Source organism: Nymphalis io, chromosome 6, assembly GCF_905147045.1.
Source record: "Nymphalis io chromosome 6, ilAglIoxx1.1, whole genome shotgun sequence".
Classification (NCBI taxonomy): Eukaryota; Metazoa; Arthropoda; class Insecta; order Lepidoptera; family Nymphalidae; genus Nymphalis; species Nymphalis io.
The window spans coordinates 13,720,409-13,744,569 of NC_065893.1; the positions used below are offsets into that span (position 1 = coordinate 13,720,409).

At 32.4% G+C, this 24,161-nt stretch overlaps 1 protein-coding gene across 1 annotated transcript; it reads left to right on the forward strand.

The window, feature by feature from the left end:
- The first annotated feature begins 2,752 nt into the window (after positions 1-2,752).
- On the forward strand, positions 2,753-23,823 carry LOC126769012 (carbonic anhydrase 1). The gene is made up of 7 exons (XM_050487550.1): positions 2,753-2,892; positions 3,823-3,963; positions 5,037-5,186; positions 12,170-12,308; positions 12,548-12,744; positions 15,288-15,427; positions 23,684-23,823. Exons 2-7 carry the CDS (start codon positions 3,906-3,908, stop codon positions 23,807-23,809), a joined length of 810 nt encoding a protein of 269 aa, XP_050343507.1. The 5' UTR covers positions 2,753-2,892; positions 3,823-3,905; the 3' UTR covers positions 23,810-23,823.
- Positions 23,824-24,161: the final 338 nt, after the last annotated feature.

The following is a 24,161-nucleotide window of genomic DNA, read 5'->3' on the forward strand; positions in this document are numbered from 1 at the left end:
TTCATATCATTGAATACCAAACAAATACAAATATCACTGGATAAATGAATAAATAATAGGGTACATCGTAATCGTCCAAAAAGGCCTTATGGCTCAAAGCAATATTCTCTATTTTTCGTACTAAAATAAACGCATAAGAACCTCTCCGATCATCTGTTATCCTATAGTAATTTTTTAGTAGTAGAAGTGATTGATTGAAGTTTTGTTTAACCATATTATGCTTGAATTAATCGACATCTTCATCCATATCCATAGATCCAGCTTAACTCCACTGGAAATATTTCAAAACGGATGCCTGAACTTTTTACTTATAATTGAACAAAGTACTAAGTAATTTTAATTTTAGACGAACCGGTTGGCGTGGTGGATAAATACTTGCCTTTCACGCCGAAGGTTGTGGGTTCGATTCCCACCCAGGACAGACATTTGTGTGCATGAACAAGTCTGTTTGTCCTGAGTCTGGGTGTAATTGTCTATAAAAGTATGTATTTACAAAAAAGAAAAGTATTATATCAGTTGTCTGGTTTCCATAGCACAAGCTCTGCTTAATTTGGGATCAGATGGCCGTGTGTGAATAATGTCCCAGGATATTATTATTATTACTATTTTTTGTGTGACGATGATATTATGAGTTGAGCACAAAAGACGTTGTAATTTCATTGGAGTGAAGTTTTGCGGTAATGTGACAATAGGAGGGGTGTTGAATTTTGACGGTTGTCAAATTGTATTTGAACTTTGATCTTGTTAGCGGCGGTGACGGTTGCTTGAGAAAAAAAGAAATAAAATGAATGTTTTTTCGAGTTGTATTATATTAATAGTATTTAAATAGTATTTCTTATGAGAATAATAAAGGTGTTTAATGGGACTCAGAGAGTTGTAGTACTTAAAATAGAAGAGAAGACAAATAGGCTGATGTAAGTAATTGTTGTACTCAAAATTGTAATGATAAAACGGTCACGAATTTGTTTACGTGTACGTGCATGTGTTTAGAAACACATGAAGACAGACAATACAGCTCAACGGTCAAAATTTAATATTTTAAATATCGAACACATCATATGACATTCGAAATAACATTAAGCTGGTTTCAAAAATAACAAAAAATGTATTAATTAGATTTTTTTTAAATTATTTATACTATAAATAATTTATTTGGTTTTCTATAAAAGCTATCTTTATATGGTATTATTCAAGTAGACTAATAAATCTTTGTAGTAACTGTCCTTAATAATACACGGTTGTGTCCACAGACACAGCTGCACTATGTACCCTCATGATGAAACAATATTTATTTGCCGGACCCATGAGTCAGCTGTGCTAATCTGTAAGAAATAAATTCGTGTCTCTCTCGTGAAATAATTACAAATACTTACGATGATACGCTATTTTGGTATGTGTAGGATACACAAACCAAAATAAGTGTTATAATTATTACAGTCAATATCCCATAACATTTTCTGATACTTCAGCATCGTGTTTTCTGGCGAGTTCGTGATTGTTCTTACAGAATCTCATTTTTTGCACCGTACATGCTAGCTACTGCCGACTGTTAAATTGCCATCGCCTAAAAAATCAGATATATTATCATGTCTTCAATCATATTATAATACATATAAAACCTTTGTTGTCTTATCGAAATGAAAACAGAACACACTGCAAGTAAAATATTGTTCATAAGATCAAATACAGTTAGTGGCAAGAGTCGATCAATAGACGTTTCTTATTCATAAGAAAATTGCAGTAACAAAGGTCAATATCGATCAATTATTTGAATTATTAAATAAATGCTCCAATGTACATCATTATCAGCAAAATGACACTTTAAAGATTGGTGATTAGGTTCAAAACAGAGTAGCAGTTTTAGAATTTCAATTACTCGTTGACCGTTTGTAAGGCAGTGTTTCACAAGAAAATATAGTTTTCTTTTTAGTACGCAGCTCAAATAGATATTTCAGGAAGATATTGGGTTTGAATTTCGTTAAGCGTTACTGAGTTTTGACTTGTTTTATAAAGAACACACAAATTATTAAACACAATCCCGGTGCATAATACAGATGTTATTAAATCGACTAAAAAATTTAAAAAGATATTTATGCTTTTACAATCATTATTGTAGATCCGTCAATTATTTGAAATTATATTTTAAGCCTGTAAGAGCATCAACGAATACTAATTTTACACTTATTCACCTGCATTTTGTTTTATATAAACAATAAATATATGATATAGTACCCACTGTTGGGCTAAAGCCTCCTCTCCCTTTTGATGAGAAGGTTTGGAGCTTATTCTACCACGCTGCTCCAATTCAGGTTAGTTGTATACACATGTGGCAGAATTTCAATTTGATTAGACACATGCAGGTTTCCTCACTATATTTTCCTTCGCCGTCAAGCACGAGATGAATTATAAACACAAATTAAGCACATGTATTCAGTGGTGCTTGCCCGGGTTTGACCCCACTATCATCGGTTAAGATTCACGCGTTATAACCACTAAACAATATATTAACATAGATTAAAAATAAATATAAATGTTTCAATTCATTTAAATTATAGCTCATCGACACAATGCCTTACTTATACGATTCTTTGATTTGTAATAATCGCTTTGACGTTATAAAAATGGTTACATTAAGAACATTAGTTACCTAATAGAAACTGTCGTGTGCATACAAATATTTTATGTATCAATCACAGATTTGCTTATCAAAAATATATAATAACCTTAGATAAAAAATGATATATGACAAAGATAAATAAAGTCACTAAGTTTTTCAATTGATTATATACACGTAATAGTCGATAAAGGTTTAAATTAGGATTGCGAATGAAAATAAAAAAAATAAGTGTGTGCTAGTGGTGGATTGGTGACACGAGTTTGATTTCGTTTGTGGTATATTTGTTTTTATTATTATTTAATAAAGATATGAAATAATAGACTAAGCAATCAACGGTATCATTATCATTAAAATCTGTACTCTAATTTGATTAACTGTACATAATATCTAATGAAGAAAACAGTGATTAGTGAACAATAATAATAATTAATATCGACTTAATAAGAAATTTAACACAATACAATAAATACCAAAATATTAAAGCTACAACTGAAATTATTAATCTTTAAAATTTTAACAAAATATATGTCACGATAAAATTGTTTGAACAGATTGGTTTTAAAGTTTAGGATTAACGCTGTAAGAAATATTAATCATTCGTTACATAGCCCAATTAGGTTCAATTCAAGTGTACGTGTATAAGTTATTGAGAGATTTCGTCGAGAAATTCTCAATAATAGCACAGAGTCTGAAAACTGGCTGTATTTAAACTCTAGAAAACTGGAAAAGCGCGTAAAGTTGTTGATCGAATGTGAATGAATACTATATCAAAAAATATAGTATTTTCAGTTTTAATATATCTATATATGGCGGATGTGAAAATGAGTGTAGTGACGGTCAGTGGTCCATTCCTTCAACTATGCCCTACACCATCAATGTGCGCCATTTATGTCGCTTGTCCCGGTATTTACACTGGTTCACTCACTCCCTCAAACGATAAGTATTCTCGTTTTAATTTTAATTCACTTTTACCTTCTACCTACCCTTATTTAGAGTATAAAGTTATTGTCGTTTCAGTAATAAATTTAAACCAATAATTTTACTTATACTAATTAATATTACGACGCATTTGTTTACATATATCGTAAAGTATTTGATGTGATTTCTTTATCTGAAAACATGTCTGTATTAAATAATTTCGTTGTCAACCAATCGTCTAAAGATAATGGGATATTTTTTATCTAATCTTACATGTTTCAACTTAGAATTCGACGATTTTGATCCACTACTAACCGAAACACTTACATAGTATATACATATAGACTGTAAAACGAATAAATTTATTATAATGTCACCGAGACCAAGGTCATTAAAAGTTTGCTCATCAAATACAGCTGCTTCGGATGGTGAGTGAATATGTAATTTCTACACAAATAAAACCTCCTTAGTTGATAATAGTGATGTAATATTTAATTCGGAAAAAAAAATTCATGAACTATGACTTGAAAATAAATGATTGAATTTTGTTTGTTTTATGGCTTGGAATTAATAATAATGTATCTTTAGTGAAAGATATTCAAGAAATTTTACTTTGAGGATAAGATCAGATTTATTGGTTCGTCTAACGTTTTATCTTCTCTTGTAAATTTTATAATATTTATCTTTTATTTTATCAATATAAAATTATTTTACGTAAAGGCATATTTCTATTTCTCGTTGAATATAACATTTTAATTATTTTCATTGAAATTATTGTGTTCTTATTTTAAACCAAGGGTCAGTATTATTACAGTTCAGTAACTTGTATACGATCGTCATCTATAACTATGCAAAGTTTTAACTTAATCAAATAAACGACGTAAGATCGCTAAGAAGATGTATAATAGACAATTATCCTTCGTTTTTATATAAGCGAAATTATTTTTCCGATGAAGTTGAATTGAATGTACATTATTTTTTATCAGGAAATACACGTAATAGTATAATTTATGTTAATATAGTTTTATTTTAGATTTATATTAAAAAATGATATTATATAACACGATCAATCATGATAAATATTGGACGTAATGTTGTTTGTTGTTTAATATCCTTTTATTGGATTTGTAAATAATAGCAGATACTAATTTGAAATTTTGTGGTGTATCGACTTACCACCCATTGGCGTAGCATTGTGTATGTTTCTTGATGCCGGCTTCACACCAGCTCCACCCGTAAAAAATAAAACTTCGAACTATTGCGAACTATTTTACATTGCATAGTATTTCGTGACGATTCTTTCATATATAATCTAGATTCCGAATCAGTGGTAACTTTATTTTAATATTTGATATGAAAATTCAAAAGTTGCTTTTAAAAGCCTACCTACAAAAAGATGTTAATATAATGAGTATCATACAACAGCTTAAAAAAATGAGATATTATTTAATTAATATTGAAAAGGTGATTATTAAAATTGCATTTAATATTTATTCGGCAGCGGAACAAATTTCAAAGCTCCGAGCCTCTCAGTCGCCCATCGCTATTTCTGTGCAACGTTGTCCGACCTGGTCGTCGCTGGAACCGCTTCGCTTCAAGCGCTACTGGGACAATGACTCAAATGGAGTTTTACTCAATACAGGACAAACAGGTAACAGACGTATTTTTAACTCCATGATGAAATTCAAGCGTTACAACGTTGCAATTTTTAAAATTTAACTCACTCTGACACTTAAATTTAACTGACACATTAGTAATTGAATCGACACTAATGGCCAATCTATAAGATAAACTCCTCAAAATATTTCACTTAAAATTATACATTTAAATATTACTTCAAATAAATATTACACATTTTATTACTTGATTAGTATATGAGTAATCAGGACAACCATATCGAGGTCTATCAGTCTTATTAAATATTTTTAAATAAATAAAAAAAAAACATTAAAGTATATAAACCCGGGCCCTATCCCTTAGTTAGATCCCTTATATAGTTATATAAAGGATGTCTGTCAGATTTGAGATACTAAAAGGAAAAATAATCAAGAAGCTAGATAAAAAGCCGAGATGGTCCAGTGGTTAGAACGAGTGAATCTTAACCGATGATCGTGAGTTCAAACCTGGACAAGCACCACTGTATTTTCATGTGCTTAATTTATGTTTATAATTCATCTCGTGCTTGACGCTGAAGGAGAACATCGTGAGGAAATCTGCATGTGCCTAATTTCAGAAAAATTCTGCCACATGTGTATTTCACCAACCCACACTGGAGCACCGTGGTGGAATAAGCTCCAAGCCTTCTCCTCAAAAAAGGATAGGACGCCTGCCTGAAGCCTGAAGCTGTTAATAGATAAAAAATTGTATGCGTATAGAAAACTGTGAATCTGCTCCCGGCCATGGTATCAAAGATTAAAACTTAAAAAGGGTCATAAAAAGTAAGACACCGCTGTTCGAGCACATTTCGTGTTGAAATTTTAATCCATTTTCGTTTTTACGGCAGCATTAGAAAGATGAAATCGTGTATGAGTAATTAAGATATTTAATAGTATTTCATCGATGTCATTATGTAAATACATATATAATATACACAATTAAATTCGTGAATAATACAAATGTAGCGGAGTCATTAGAAATCAATATATAACATAAAACTTAAAATTTTGAAATACAACTACAAAAAAACCTAATATTGTTACGACATAATTAAATATGAAATAAAAAATAATAATAACGAATTGTCGTAGATAATAGGTTAACTTAGGTTTATTAAAATGACATAAATAAATTTTTGTATAATTGTCCACAATGCGTTAAAAATAATCCCAACAAAAACATAAATGTGAAATGAGAGCCAAGTTCAATATTATTTTATATATGCCTTGGTTGTTGACTTCAACGACAAAAGAAGTGAGATACAAATGGGTGCCATATTCAATTGTCAGTCCTGAAATTTATTTATAACAACATAAAATATCATTTTTTATTATAATTTAGGAGAATATTTTAAAGCCTAAGGTCTGGCTTGGCTAGTTCTCATATACTAATATAATACAAATGGTTCGTTTAATATCACACACAGTGCTGCTCGCCAGTTCTGTTACCTTGTTGGGTTCACACGCTACAAAATATTAAAAATATTATTTTTTCAAGTAGTGTCATAATACCAATGAATGTTTGAATTTTACAGTATTGAATTATATTTGAAGCTGACAATTAATATTGACTCAAAAAGGAGGATTGACATCTGTAGTTACTCATCGCAGAGCTTTTTATTTATTAATTTATTTACAAACTACAATTTATTTTAGTACAATTATGAACAATTATAAAATAATACAAAACAGAATATAAAAATATTATAACATAAATATAATTGCATGTGTGTGAGTGTCCGTACATGTGTATGTGTAAATATGTTAACCGCAGATATCACATGTTTTCTCTAGAGCATTGATTCTCAACCTCTTTTTTTGTTGCGGCATACTTTTAACAGTTTCAAAATTTGGCGGCACACAAAGAAAAATAAGAATTAAAAATTATTTACTTACCCATACACACTGCGTAAAATAGATTACGAACCCAATCAAATTTTATAGATTTAAATATGTATTCTTGTTAAAACGATTTTTCTTTTATATAATATATATAAAAGAAAAATATATAATATTAATAATATTAACATAATTATGTCTAAAATTTGGCGGCACACTTAGAATTTTCGGCACACAAAAGTGCCGCAGCATAGTGGTTAGAAACACTGCTCTATAGGATAATTCGTTAAAATTATTTATTTCAGATTTTATTTCAATGTTTGCAATATTGTTACACACGCACATGAACCAAATCATCGCCATTGCTGTAGCAATACATTACATGCTGTCCGAGCCTTCAATTAGTTTATTAAATCAAAGCTCAATTGCTCCGCTCTGATTCATGTTCGATGGACCTAAGTCGTCACGATCCCATTTTATAAGATTTATCTAGACATATTTAAAAATATGCTCAGATAACACATATCTTATAAAATAAAAATATAAAATAGTTTATAAAATTAAATAAGCATTTTTGTATATATATATTTATTTTTGTATACATATTGGATGTGCTTTTTAAGTTTATATATAAAATTTATCTCTTAAAAAACGCAATTCTAAAATTATAAAAATAACCGGAGCCATTATTATTTCTATGATGATTTCTAGATAACATGATTCCATTCGTAAACACAGCTAGTTCTCATAAATATATATTATTTAAAAAACAGAATACTTTAATTGTAGTTAAAGTTGGGCTAAAGGTCTCCTCTCCTCTTTTTGAGGTGAAATCAACAGAAGTTAGACTACGTAAATCTTAATCGAAGATTGCAAGTTCAAGTGCAAATCTTCTCGTGGAGAAATAAATCCATCCAAAATGTATCCACCAGCCTTAGCCCAGCTGTGGGACATTTATAGGCTGTTAGCATAAGCAGTTACTCTAAAATTAGACTTGATAAGTTGAATTAATAATAAGGAACTATCCATCATTTAATATTGGATTATCCCTAATAAATCGATTTTACAAGCGAATCGGCTTTGAAGTTAAATTCGATGACCGACCCGGCCGTTGCCACCAAAACGGCCTATATTTACTTATCTGTATAACTTTTGTCGTAAATACAGGCAAATATATACGTCAATAGATAAAAGTAAAGCACGTGCTATCCAATACTTCGCTAATACAATCATCTTGGCATGTTTATCAGGACACATCAACATTGGATTTAAGGGAGTTTATTATCGTCTTATTTTTAAGGTATTATGACGTTTTTTTTTATCGTAACGTAATAAACACATTCCAATATGATTGTCTTATTATGTAAGCGATTTATTGTTATAATTTTTTTCCCGTTATTTTTTTTGTAAATAATTACTATTTAACCCTCCAATTAAGCGTACTTGAGTTAGAAGTGGGGATGACAATAGAATAAGGTCAAGACCTAACTTACGACTTTTACGTCGCTGGGCAGCCGTTAAACCATTACGCTATTCACGCTTCAAATATCAAATATTCAAGTACTTATTGATCTTTTTGCGTCCGTTACACAGTACAGTACCCGCCTGTTACTGTTCCACTTCTGGGCTAAGGCCTCTTCTCCCTCTTGAGGAGAAGGTTTGGAGCTTATTCCACCATCCTGCTACAATGCGTGTTGGTAGAATACACGTGTGGCAGAATTTCAATTGAATTAGACACATGCAGGTTTCCTCACAATGTTTTCCTTCACCGTCAAGTACGAGATGAATTATAAACACAAATCAAGCACATGAAAATTTAATGGTGCTTGCCCGGGTTTTAACTCATCGTCACGGTAGCATGCGAAAGCGATCCTGTGGCGCTCCTCGTTAAGACGGAAAGGGTACCGCTGGTTTTTTAGTGGGTATTCCGATGTTCGGGGTGCACTCGGCGCCTTGGACACCGGCGAGCCCCACATACCCCCCAACTGTTCCCGTGGGGAAAACGCGTAACGCGATTTTCCAGAGATAAAAAAAGGGTTTGAACTCACGATCTTCGGTCAAGATTAACGCGTTCTAACCACTAGGCCATCTCGGCCTTTAGAACGCGGTTCATTACACGACAGGGGCTCACTGAGATTTCGAGCGTCAGACCAGTAAACATAAGACTTCGAACGTCAGATGACATCAGCGTAAGATGTTTTATTTACAAATCAATTCCCGTGGGTACATTGGCACTTACAACATTTTTTTATTAAAAAGAAATAGTGTTATATAGGATATAGGCATATTTCATGATAAAACTTCTTTAAAAATCTTTAAACTGGAAACGACTTTAAATGTTTTTTTTATAATATAATTAAATATCCATGCTTTTAGAATATTTATTAGTTTGTAATTGTAGTAATGTACTAACTGCCTGCCTCGTTAGTCTAGTGGCTTGATGTAAGGCCGCAGACCCGGAGGTCCCGGGTGCAATTCCCATGCCGGGCCAATAAAAAGTTATTAGGTTTTTCTGTCTGAAAATTCTCAGTAGCAGCCCGGAGTTAGGAAGTTGGAAGTGTGTACACTCCCGTGCCTCGGAAAGCACGTAAAGCCGTTGGTCCTACACCTAAACTCTTTCCGGTCGTGGCGGATTGCCATCCCATCGGTTTATGCGAGTAAGGGAATAGAGAGTGCACCTGTGTTTGCGCACACACTTGTGCACTATAATATCTCCTGCGTAGTTGGCTAATCTCTCTTGAGATTGGCCACCGAAATCTATTTATTATTATTAATCTACGTAAACATGTACATACTCAATTCTCTCACTCTAATAATCCGATGGGACGACAATCCGACACGACTAGAAACAATTAGGACATGGCCAATGATAACTTTCAAAATCCAAGCTATCGGAATTTTTTTATGGCCCGACCAGGGATTTGGTTCTAGGATCTCGAGATTGCGTCTTTGTAAGCTAGACCAAGGAGTAAATAATAAATACTAATATTATACTTATATATTATAATTATAATAGAAAATAGAGACGCAGACGATCGACGGCACCTCTGTCGAGTTTATGGTGTAAGAGTATTGGTTGCCCGTGTCCGTTATCTTTCTTGTTTAAGATTTAAAAAAAAGTCTGTATGGTATAATTGTCGTAGATATTGAATAGAAACGTTATATAATCATAGAATAGTTCATTTTAAAACAATTTTATAAAATTCTGGTATCTTTAGTTTAAATTATTAATTATTATTAATCGTTATCAAAATGAATGATGTATCTTAAGTCCCACTATAAAAATGTCTGATTACACTTTTTCAAGAAAATAATATTATTGTTAAAGCATTTACTTAACTTAAACAGTTCGTATATGTGGCTCAAATCTTGCTATTGAATTTTAATCCAGCTCCACTTAACCAATTTACCTGAAATTTTACAATTTTTTTTGGTGTTTATGATAAAAAAATCTAGTGAACTAATTTTATACTTGTAAAATAAAAGCTTATTAATTGTATTAAGTTTGATAGTTTTAATTAAATTATTGAATTATTTATATTGTCGTATTAGTAACAACATCGCACCAACCGCGTTGGAATAGCGAGTCGGAATAATCTTCACTTCTCAAAACAATAGACAGACATGTATTAAAACTCTTATATGTCATTTTTTATTTTATTTATAACATTATATTATGTATACAAAGAAAAATAGGAATAGTTTAATTAAAACTATTAAATTTGAACGATTGATAAAAGTTCTTTGTCTTGTCTAAAAGGTTACATTAAAGGTGTCTTTTAAATAATTGTCCGCGAGGACGTAGTCGCGGCTTAGTAAGGGTGTACATAAAGAGTTTAAATCGTATTATATAAAATTCCAGTCACCATAAATTTTGCTTCTTCAAAAATATCATCGTCATATTTCAGCCAATTTACATAAAACCATAATGACTGGTGGTAGGGCTTTGTGCAAGCTTGTCTGGGTAGGTACCACCCACTAATCAGATATTCTACCGCAAAACAGCAGTACTTGGTACTGTTGTGTTCCGGTTTGAAGGGCGAGTGAGCCAGTGTAATTACAGGCACAAGGGACATAACATCTTAGTTCCCAAGGTTGGTGGCGCATTGGCGATGTAAGCGATCGTTAACATTTCTTACAATTAATAAGCCAATATCTATGGGCGTTGGGGCCACTTACCATCAGGTGGCCCATATGCTAGTCCATCTACCTATACAATAAAAAAATAATGAATGGTAAGCCTAAAATTTCCTCACGAATCACTTTGTTTATTGTTGAAAGCCGAATGAAAATTCATTGGTAGTTTTTTAGTTAATCGCGTTCAGACTTATTGACAGACGAGTGGGTGGGACGTCGTTTCATCATCATCATCATCATATGATGTTTAATATATGATAATATTATGTAATGATATAGTAGCAAAATCTGATAGTCGTTGTCCTGCCTGCATTTATATAAACATATAAAGTAATTGTCATAGTGATTATTTTTTACAAAAACATTAGTATAAACCTTATGCCATATATGTATAAGGTTCATGAAAAAATTGTACGGTAAATAAAAAGATATTTTACAAATTATTCAACAAAGTTGGCTTTATTCGCTTTACAAGATTAATTTTTTCTTTACGTTTTGAGGAAAAATTTCTGTTTATATATCTGAAAAACAGGAAAAACGTACCTAGATTCCGTGTAAAATATTTACTCTGTTTCTGTAAAGTAAATTAACAAAGCTGGTTGTTTTTCAGAAATAAAGTAAATTAATATTTTCAATTATACAAACACAAAGGAATAGATATAATCATATAATTGGTGATAGGGCTTCGTACAAGTCTGTCTGGGTAGGTCCACTCATATATTCTACTGTCAAACAGCAATAGTTAGCATTGTTGTGTTCTGGTTTAAAGGACAAATAATCCAGTGCAATTACAGGCAAATGGATCATCTTAGTTCAAAGGGCTGAATGCGCTGACAATGCAAGAGATGGTTAATATTTCTTAAAGTGTCAATTTAGATGAGCGATGGTGACCACTTATCACGTGGAGCATTTGTTAGTCTGCCTACCTATTTTTAAGACACAAATACTTTAATAGACATTCATTACTTAATGTTTTTAACGTTATTATTTTTATTTATTTCAGCGTATTTTACACTGGATTCGCCAACACGGCCCCGTTTAAGTGGAGGGCCACTTATTGGCGACTACATCTTTGAACAGATGCATTTTCATTGGTCGGTAGATGATTTCACTGGATGCGAACACGTACTGGATGGGCATGGGTAAGTTTTTTTAAATTTCTTTTGGAAAAGACGGATTAGGAAATTAGCAGTTGGTGATAAAACTGGTCTATGCCAAAAGGCACATTTGTTACTATTTGCACCTTAACTTTTGACAGGAAACAAACATACCAGCAAAAGCACTTCAAACACCATCACATATAAAGTTAGAAGCGACTGTTATTAACCTGCTTCCATATTTAAACATAATTCAAACTAAAAAACACATATACATTTTTCAGTTATGCAGCAGAGTGTCACTTAGTCCACTACAACAGTAAATACGAATCTTTAGAAGCAGCAGTCGAACACGCGGATGGGTTGGCCGTTGTTGGCTATTTATTGGAAGCAGCTGACGCGCCAAATCCAAGTTTTGACATGTTTGTAGAAGGATTGGAACAAATTAGAAAGCCAGAACATAGCGTGGTAGTCTCTGCGGGTTTGTGTCATTTATTTTAATAAGAGAAAATAATGTCCTCCAGACCGATTTCGGCCACGGCAGCCAATCTCAAGAGAGATTAGCCCACTGCGCAGGAGATATTATAGTGCACAATGTGTGCGCAAGCACAGGTGCACTCTCTATTTCCTAACTCTCATAATCCGATGGGGTGGCAATCCGACACGAACGGAAAGAGTTAAGGCGCAGCACCAACAACTTTACGTGCTTTCCGAGGCACGGGAATGTACACATTTTGAACTTCCAGACTCCGGGCTGCTACTGAGAATTTTTTGACCTCGGCCTTATATCAAGCCACTAGACCAACGAGGCAGCTTAATACCTAATATATATATATATTAACCCAACCAACCATTACTGAGTTTTTATGTGTTTATTTATAAGCTCATGCATCTGGATACAATTCTATAAAAAAAAATCAAAATGTATCCACCAATTGAGAGTCGTATGGCGGAAGCTCCAAGCTTTCTAGAAAGAGGAGATGAGTGTTTTGCCCAGCAGTGGAACATATAATGACTGTTTCTTTACTTTAAGTAACAAATAAAACGGTAGAGCGATTTCTATGACATTTATTTTAAGATTTTGTTATTCTGGTTAAGGGGAGATCTAAAATAAATACCAGAAAAAAATAACATAGTAAAAATAATATCAGTCCTTAAAGAATTCTTTGAAAAATGAGCCTTAATTTATGAGGAATTAAGTAGAAAATACCATTTCACACGTGCTCGCTTTTTATATTGAAGTAATTCAACTACCTAAGCGTGAAACGTTGTACTCAACCTTGACCTTGAAGTTACTCCCAACTCGTCTTAAAATAATAGGTATTCGTTGTTACTATAGATTAGGCGCTTGTTTAAATTTTATACTAACAACTGTGAATGTCCCACTACTGGGCTAAGGCATTGTTAAAATCTCAATCTCCTTTTTTGAGGAGAAGGTTTGTAGCTTATTCCACCACGCTGCTCCAATTCAATACACATGTGGCAGAATTTCAGTTAAATCAGACACATGCAGGTTTCCTCACGATGTTTTCCTTCCATCAAGTATGAGATGAATTATAAACACAAATTAAGCACATGAGAATTCAGTGGTGGTTAAAATTGACGCGTTCTAACCACTGGGCCACCTCGGCTGAAACTTTGCCAAAACTTTGAACGCGTGTCGTGTCTGCATTGAGAAATATGAAATCATTTGTATGTTTCCCAAAGTCAATTGTAACAGTGCATTTATGTGTGATTAACATTTTGTTTTGTGGATAGATTAATTAGATTATATTTGTGACGTTAATTTCTTTTATAAATAAATTTTATTTCTATTGAATCATTAGTAGCTGCTATTTCATGATACCGCTTCATAATTAAATAAACTTTATCTTCGTGTTAATGAATAATCTGATTTTAATTGTATTACATATACAATATCTATGAAGTTTTTATCGATCAATTTAAAAAATAACGTCTATCAATTAGGCATCAATATTATTTCTCTGATTATATACTTACTATTATAAATTTGAAAGTGAGTTTGTTGTTACGATTAAACGTCTTAACTTCTCAACCGATCATCTTAAAATTTTGCTTACTGTCCTGCCCTTATACGAGGACAAAGTCATGGGTGTGTTTTTATATCTATTTCTAGTTTTCTCGAATAATATAAATATAACAATATAATAATCTTTATGTAAACAAAATCTTCCCCGAAGTAATTTTGTTATTTATCTTTCGTCTTGTGAATTCTATCTTGTTAATTAAAAGTTATTTTTATCCACTTAATAATAACAAAGGACAACGAAACATCATAATAATATTCTATTTTATTTATTTCAATTAAGCCCTTACAAGCACTTTTGATTCATTATATAAATAAGTACAAAAAAAATTGAAGTTTCTATCTGCGATTTTAAAATAACTGTATTTTTAAGTAAATATTTGTGCTACCAGCCATTAAAAAATATTTTATGTGTTAAATTTGCATTATATACGTTAAAATGACAGAATTTGAAAGATTTTTATTACAAACTGAATTCCACGTTGGCGGAGTCGCGGGCTTTGCTAGTCTTCAATAATAATCAACGAATATAATCTTGTACGTAGTAACGTACCTGATATACTAAATGTTTATTTTATCATAACCATTAAATTTATTGATATTTAAATATAAATTTAATAAATCAAATGACATTTTACTTCTAAAAAATTTTTCTACATAAATAGTTATATAAAAAAAAACGTAAACTTCGCATGATTAATTTAATTGTGGTAACATATTATCGCTGGTGATGACACTTTTTTAATTTGTCGTGCATGTTGGTGGTTTATACTATAAAAAAATAGCTAAATATGATAATACTGTAAAAACTCAGAGGCGCTTGCGCGGATTTGAAGTTACGGCTTCGCTTACTACTCACGTGATTGAACCATTTTGGTCATTAATTTCATATGATGTTTTATAAGTAAAGCGACAAGTTCGTGTATTAGTTTTAAAAGAATATTTAAAATTAAATGATTATTATCTTTGATCCACAGAATCATTAGCATGGATGAACAGAGAAGACGTAACGTCGGGGAGCTACGTGACATACAAGGGTTCTCTAACTACGCCACCCTACACTGAATGTGTCACTTGGATAATATATGAGAAACCAGTGCAAATTGGAACAGAACAGGTAATATTCGTATGGAATATATTGCACAGACATTTTACCTTCGATAAACATTACAAGCAATAGCTAACATGGCATTTAACATATAGATGTTCAACCCAGGTGAGCATATTTCTAAAATAAGCGATTCGAATTACAAAATGTTATAATAATAAATGTAATAATATATATATATATATATATATATATATATATATATATATATATATATATATATATATATATTATTACATTTATTATTATAGATTATAGATATTTTTTATTATTACTTATAGAGCTGTCCGTTGATATATCACAGCTCAAACTATTGCTGCTAGCACAATGAATATTTGCTAGAGCTCCTTTTACACAGTAAGTAGTAAGCTAGTGATAATGGGGGTGAAAGTTTGTATGAATATCCTTTATATTTGAACAAAGAACTATGTTAATTTCGCAATTCTAAATTCAGACGCGTGCGAAGCCCCGAGTAAAGCTAGTAAGTAAATACGCATTTATTACAAGGACAAAACATCTCAGTTCCTAAGGGTGGTGGCGCATTGGCGATGTAAGGAATTCTTAAGCATTTTCAAATTTGTCTTAATTTAGTAAAAAATTCATTTTATACATAATTTGTAGTTATTAATAATGTTGGATGAGATCATGGATATTTGAACTCGTAAACTGTAATTAAGATCCAAGTAGCCACTACAAGTCTATATGACCATCTTAATCATAGTTTCGAAACTTAAAGTCAAATTCAAAGCCATTACGATAAATACGTTACAATTATTTATTAACTTTATCACAAACTAGCTACCGATCCCGACTTCGTATGGTTAAAAAAATAAATTTGTCCCATGCTTTTATTAAACTTAGCATTTCGGAATGGCCCAGTGGCCAGACCGCAGAAATCTTAAACGATGATCGCGAGTTCAACCCAGGTGAGCATATTTCTAAAATAAGCGATTCGAATTACAAAATGTTAAATGCAATAATTATTTTGAAATATATATGTTATTTATTTAGATAAGGATTAATATTTCGTGAAGGTAGAAGAAAATTAAGCTACAATTGTTATAATGTTATTTTTAATTATTATTAATTATTAATATGTATCATATGTTACCTTTTAGTAAAGATCCAATGACCTGTTCAAATTGAGAGGATTATAATTTAATTGACCCTCAGAACCACAAAATTAACTATATAAACGTAATAATATATGAAGGCTTAAATTCTAACGGTAAATTATTAACTCGTGCAAATAAATAAATTTTATATCGATACAAATAAATAAAATTGAAGTGTTTTAACTGCCTCTTTGTAAGATAATATGGCTATTTGCGAGTTACCAAATCAAAACAATCCTTTTCTTCATTTTTGTTTCTTTATGTGACTGTTTGTCCGAGGTAATTCTTCAAAACGGCAAATAATTACAAACAAAACTATTATTATAGTATTTCAAGGCCTTGTCTTTATTTTATCATAATCGGTCGAGTCTATTAAAAGTTTAAGGTCACGTACGTATTTTTGTTGTACAATATTTTAGTCGTATCTGTACAAATAAATAAAATTTAAGTGTCGGTACGTTTTTCTAAATAACAGCTACATTGTTAATGATGCTATTTGCGAATTAACAAAACCAACACAACTATTTTTTTTATTTTAGACTGCCGCTGCTACTTAATAATTTAAAGATTATATATTTATAAATGAAAATGCATTATGTATGTTACTGCCAATTTAACGTATATAATGCCTATTGATTTCCACGCTGGCGAAGCCGCGGGTTTTGTTTGCCAATATATTCGTTTTATACAATCCTTATTAAACGTCTTTAATATTATTATTATACTTAATTTAAGAATAGAATAGAATAGAATAGAATATGCTTTATTGTACACCAAAAGAGTTACAGAACCATTTGAAACACAAACACAAAAGAAACGAAAACTATTTTGTACAAAAGGCGGTCTTATCGCTAAAAGAGCGATCTCTTCCAGACAACCTTTGGGTGAAGGACATGAAATAAATAAATAAATAAAGCGGTAAGGAGGTGTGCTAATCATCTCAATTTTTATTTTTTAAATAAATATATATATACACTATAGCTAAATATACATACATATAAATAAATAATATATACATAAACATACATATATAATATATAAAAAATTTAAGAATATGTAATAGGAATATAAGGTAGAAAAGTACTATAACAAAAAGAATAATTACCGTAATTAGGTTAATCAAGTTTATAATAGTTAAAGTTCATTAAAAGCATACTGTATAATATTTGCTCTATTGGCTACCTGATTAAGTAGCTAGCCAGGTGAACTCGAGGTGCAAGGCTTAATTTCCGGATTCAGCGAATAAAACCTTTCAGTCGTTCTCTCTAGAAATTCTTAATAGCAGTCTGGAATTCGGAAGTTAGGTAAAAGACGCGCGGATGGAAAATGAAATTTTGCTTTCTTTGGAGCTTAGGAGCGCTCTTAATGTATAATTATAAAAATATATAATTATATGTGCAATAAATAGTTATTTTCTCTCATAGTAAATGTTCGTGATAAGTTAATCTTTAACGGAGAGACGAGAGTTTAGATTGTTATTGTAAAATAGGAACTTTTTTAATCTGACGCAGGTGTTGACGGCTCAAGGTTTTGTTTTGTTTCTGGTTGTTTATCGTTAAAATTCAAATATTTATGAGAGTGATCGATCTCATATTATAAAGCTGAAGAATATGTTTGTTTGTTTGAATGCTATTGTGGAGAACTAACAGTACGATTAAAAAAAAACTTTTAACCTTTGATAGATTATTTAAAAAAAATGTATTTAATTTGTATCAGGGTTGCTAGCAATTTTACACTGGGATTCCCTAAAATACATACAATTTTAATACGCAGATTTTGAAAGATTAATAATAATAATAATGTCCTCCAGACCGATTTCGGCCACAGCGGCCAATCTCAAGACAGATTAGCCAACTACGCAGGAGATATTATAGTGCACAAGTGTGTGCGCAAGCACTGTCTACTCCCTAACTCTCATAATCCGATGGGACGGCAATCCGACACGACCGGAAAGAATTCAGGACCAACGGCTTAACGTGCTTTCCGAGGCACGGGAGTGTACATACTTCCAACTTCCAGACTCCGGGCTGCTACTGAGAATTTTCTGACAGAAAAACCCAATAACATTTTATCGGCCCGACCTGGGAATTGAACCCAGGACCTCCGGGTCTGCAGCCTTATATCAAGCTACTAGACCAACGAGGCAGTCAAAAGTTTTAAAGATTACGAGTTAGACTATAAAGCATTATTTTCGCAATTTACTCATCACCATTCAGTCAAGAGTCAGTCAGTCACTATGAGTATGAAAATTTTATTATATAATTTAATTTTGAATTTTAATTTTAAATTAAATTAAGATTAAATTAATATATGCCTTATTAAAGAAATTAGTAATGACTGTATTTTAGTTTTTTTTTTTTATAGAGTTATATTTTTAAAATTTTAATGTTTTAAATTGTTATATATCAACTTTTATAATTTTTTGGTATTTATTAATTAAAAGAAAATGTTTAAGATTTACATACATATACTACTACACATATATATACTTTAAAGATGTGTGACTGTATTATACAAGCTTTAATTTTCCATTTTGCTCTTGCTGCAATGTTGTTTTTAGCTTCTCTTTTTAAAGCAAGTAATAGTAGTTGCGATTCAATAGGCGTGTAGTGTTTGCTTTCAAATGATTTTACAAAATCAGTAGATGAATTACAATTGTATTTATGTAAAAACAATCAGAGTAAAAATCGCTGGCTAACCTAATAAATAAATAAAAATACGTTACAATAGGGAGATGCAGCAATAATATTTAATGCAGAAAAATATTCAGAACATCTAGTAAAGTGTTTATATAATATATATGATGTCGAAGTAAGCTGTTCTTTACCAGAACAGGATCAGCCTGTTCTTCTGAAGCTGTTCTGAAGCTGTTCTTTATCTCTGATGAGCTCTGACGCTAAACTAATTGCATGGCCAATGAGCGGCTCATTGGTAATATTATACAATGAAGGTGCACGGTGTGACAGATATTTATCTAATTGATACGGAGCGGGGCCGCTTGTATTTAAATAAAAGAATATGTGTCTGTATATTGTAGCTATTTCAGAAACAAAAAAAAATAATAAACAAAGTATTGCAAGCTGGAATTTAACCTTTTGCTTGTAAAAAAGACTGTATATTTATGACAGCCGATAATATCTTTCATTAAGTAATCGATTTATTTTTTAATAAAATTCTGTAACATGATGATGACGGCAAAATATAGAAGAATATTTTTAAAAACTGCGTTGAAAAAAATTCGCGCGTCACCCGTAACTTAATTAAGTAATTAAAATATTTCAGACGATGCTCAATTTTCAACATACATTTTATTGAATCTATATGGGAAAAAATTGAACATTTTCCGTAAATATGTGAAAGAACGGGAGACAAAATAAATAGTAAAACCAATTTATAAGAAAACAAAGTATATTTAATACAATAACAAGTTATAATACTTATTTCTAAATACTGAGTACAATGAATTCGATGCATAAAATAATAAAGTTAAATTACATAATTAACAGAATAAATACAAAAATACGCTCACCTGGGTAATTACCAAATAAACAGTTCAGAGCACCGATAGTGCCGTGTTCAACACTGAACCACTTCTGATCTGTTGACATCTGTCGAGCCTTATATAAAGACTTGCCATTTGAATTAATTGAACAACCGTGTTAAAATAAGACCGGAACTTGATTAAAAAATATTATCTCCCACAAATAAAAATTGATCTCTCGACCAATATTCGTCAGCAGTGCAGTTTTGTCAGAACTCACTTCATTACTCATACGAGAAATTTAGACAACCAATTTATGGTGATATACTATTTTGATGCGTGTATTCTTGAAATGTTATAATTATTATGTTCAATGTCGCATATCGTTTTCTGACATTTAACTGAGTTTCAGATTTGCTCTTACAGCCTTACTAGCCGGATAGACACGTCGGGATTATATAGTATGTTACCATTACCATCAATCATCAGAATTATGAAAAAAAATTACCATATCACTAATGTATTACCCTATGGAAATAGGAGAGATATTTCAAAAATATCATTAAAAATTCAATACCTAGGGGCATTCTGCCTGCCTAGGTGATGCTAGTCAATATGGGAATCCTTTTCTACACTGCCTAATGGATAATATGACCATGACATTTATTACAAGATATTTGAATCATTTCTATTTCTAAGTTTATAACTTACGAAATATATTTTGGGTTCGTATGGGAACGCTGGGATGGGCATGGGATGGGCAGCATTTGGCAACCTTCGTCAAGTCCTCAAGTCGTCTATACCGCAATGTTTGAAGACGAAAGTCTTCAACCAATGCGTCTTACCTGCCATGACATACGGTGCCGAAACGTGGACACTAACTGCGGGACTAGTCCACAAATTCAAAGTCGCTCAGCGTGCTATGGAGTGAGCTATGCTCGGAGTATCTTTGAAGGATAAGATCAGAAATGAGATTATCCGGAAAAGAACCGGAGTCACCGACATAGCTTGCAAAATTAGCAGGCTGAAGTGGCAGTGGGCTGGTCACGTATGTCGTAGGACCGATGGCCGTTGGAGCAGACGAGTCCTAGAGTGGAGACCGCGAATCGGCAAGCGCAGCGTAGGGCGCCCTCCAGCCAGGTGGACCGACGACCTTAAGGAGGTGGCGGGCACCAACGGGATGCGGAAGGCGGAGGACAGGGAGCTTTGGCCCACCTTGGGAGAGGCCTATGTTCAGCAGTGGACAACGATTGGCTGTTGATTGATGGGAACGCTTGGGAATAATATATAAAAACTCCAGACCTATTTTGGTCACGGCGGCCAATCTCAAGAGAGATTAACCAACTGCGCAGGAGATATTACCGTGCACAAGTGTGTGCGCAAACACAGGTGTACTCTCTACTCCCTAGCACTCATAATCCGATGGGCGGTAATCCGACACGACCGAAAAGAGTTTAGGCGCAGGACCAACGGCTTTACGTGCGTTTCAAGAGAGGAGTGTACACACTTCCAACTTCCAGACCCCGGGCTGCTACTGAGAAAGTTTTTGAAAGAAAAACCTAATAACTTTTTACTGGCCTGATCCGATAATTGAACCCAGAACCTTCAGGTCAGCGGCTTTATATCTAGCGGCTAGACCAACGAGGCAGTCAATGAAGGAATGATATATAGCATGGTTGAGTCTCCCTTGAAAAATGGTCGTCGTTGCTGGAATCGTCGGCGAGGTCATCATCATCACATTACTACAAACGGATAGATTGCACATTGTGTGATATTTTCTGTATTATATTAGACTAGATCTTAGTTTCGACTTCGCGGGGAAAATAAGAGTTTCATATCATAAATTAGTTTTAATAATCAAAAGTAATAAGATGAGTAAAGTAACAGTAATAATCCAACTGCTGGGCTAAAGCCTCCTCCCATTTTTGAGGACGACTTTTAGAGTTTTCTGAACAACGCTGCAATGCGAATTGGTGGTTACACATTTTCATTCGACGCAGATTACGATGTTTTCCCTAATCGAGTACGATATGACACAACACAAATTAACCACATGAAATTTCAGTAGTGTTTTCCCGGGTTTGAATCCGCAACCTTCGATTAGGGCTAACATGTTGTAGCCACTAGGCGATCGGGGCTCATATAATCAGATAAATATTATGATGGAATCAGTAGAGATGTGTAACACGAGCGAGTATCTTATCAGTATATTATCCTTCGCCGGCTCTTCTCAGGTCAGGGTAACTTCTATCAATAAGTATATGTAATGATTCAATGTCGAATAAAATAATTCATAATGCCCTTGGTTTCATACGTTTTGTAAATATCTTGTGTTTTATATTTACAGGAAATATTTTTAATTAGTACATGTACTGTGTTATGTATTTTGTTAAAGATTATTAACGATTAATAACGTAATAAATTAAACAAAATTAACGAAATAATTTAATTAAATTAAACTTAAAAATGATTATTGCGACTTGCATAAAAATACAGTTATGTGTATGCAACCTGTAATGTAATTGCAAGACTCATTATCCTCTTAAGGAGAACATTTGGTTCTGATTGATAAACTTGTGGCAGAATTCTAGTGAGGACTTGATTATAAAATTAAATCTAATATAATGTACAGTACAGTAACAGCCTGTAAATGTCCCACTGCTGGGCTAAGGCCTCCTCTCCCTTTTTTTTTGAGGAGAAGGTTTGGAGCTTATTCCACCACGCTGCTCCAGTGCGGGTTGGTAGAATACACATGTGGCAGAATTTCGATGAAATTAGACACATGCAGGTTTCCTCACGATGTTTTCCTTCACCGAAAAGCACGAGATGAATTATAAACAGAAATTAAGCACATGTAAATTCAGAGGTGCTCGCCCGGGTTTGAACCCACGTTCATCGGTTAATATTCACGCGTTCTTACCACTGGGCCATCTCGACTAATATTATGATTTAATATAATGTATTAAATCATAATATTATTAGCTATAAGATCATTATCACATATTATAATGTATGCCATAAGTTCAGCTCCTCAAATATCATTAAATTAACTAAAAATAAGCACCACTTGTTAACTTTTTGATTCGAGTTTTCTTGAATTTTTCATTCAAGGTTATCATAAAAATGTAATGGTAACCGTCCCACGGTTTCTTTTACCGTGATTAAATGTAGGATTCGAAGTATGTTATTTACTTTTTAATTCTTTATGAACATTAAGAAGCAATGTTTTTCATTGTTTTATAGCTTGAAATCTTATTATCCTGATCTTATTTATTGTTTTATTCGTAATATTTTTATTTCATAAAAGTGGATTTAAGTGACTTACTAGGTCATATTTCAAAGTTAAATAGATTAGTTTGTATATAAAATTTTAGCTTTTCCACTTAATATAATTTTATGTCAAAGAACATATAATAAGGCGTAATACACAGTAAAATTTTATATAGATGGAAAAAGCCTTGCCTCCGATTGCTGCACCGACTTTAAATATCTTCATTATTTATAAACAGTTGCACTTGATGAACAATATAATAAATAAAATATTAAAATGTTGAACTAATTTTATTTTACACGGTGCCTAAGCAGTTTCGATATTTTTATTCGGTTCCTATTGTTAACAAATGGCTTCCAAACGACGCTCAAGTCTAATAAAAACCGTTTATTTCACAGCTGGGGCTTTTAAGACAATTGGAAGGAGCGGATAGCGTACCAATTGAAAGGAACGTGAGGCCTACACAGCGACATCCGCCCGGACATTCTGTTATATATGTGAAACAGTTCAAGGCTAAACTCTGACGGTTTTACGACGATCAAAATAAATTATTACTATATACTTGACTTACTTTCCTTTTCCTTTATTTACTTATGAAGGCCGACGAGCGACTGGGCAACTATATGACTAGTGGTCGACTTCACTCACTGGTACAAAGTGGTTAATAGTACTCTGGTAACATCAATGCACTGTCACTCGTGCGATCTATGTTGTTATATTAATTACACTGGCTCACATACCCCCATAAGCTATAAGCTTCAAACCTTCTCCTTAAAAAAAAAGGATAGGAGGCTTTAGCCCAGCAGTGGGATATTCATAGGAAGTTACTATTATACTATACTACATACTCCTAAAGTAGACTAATAGGATAAGTGA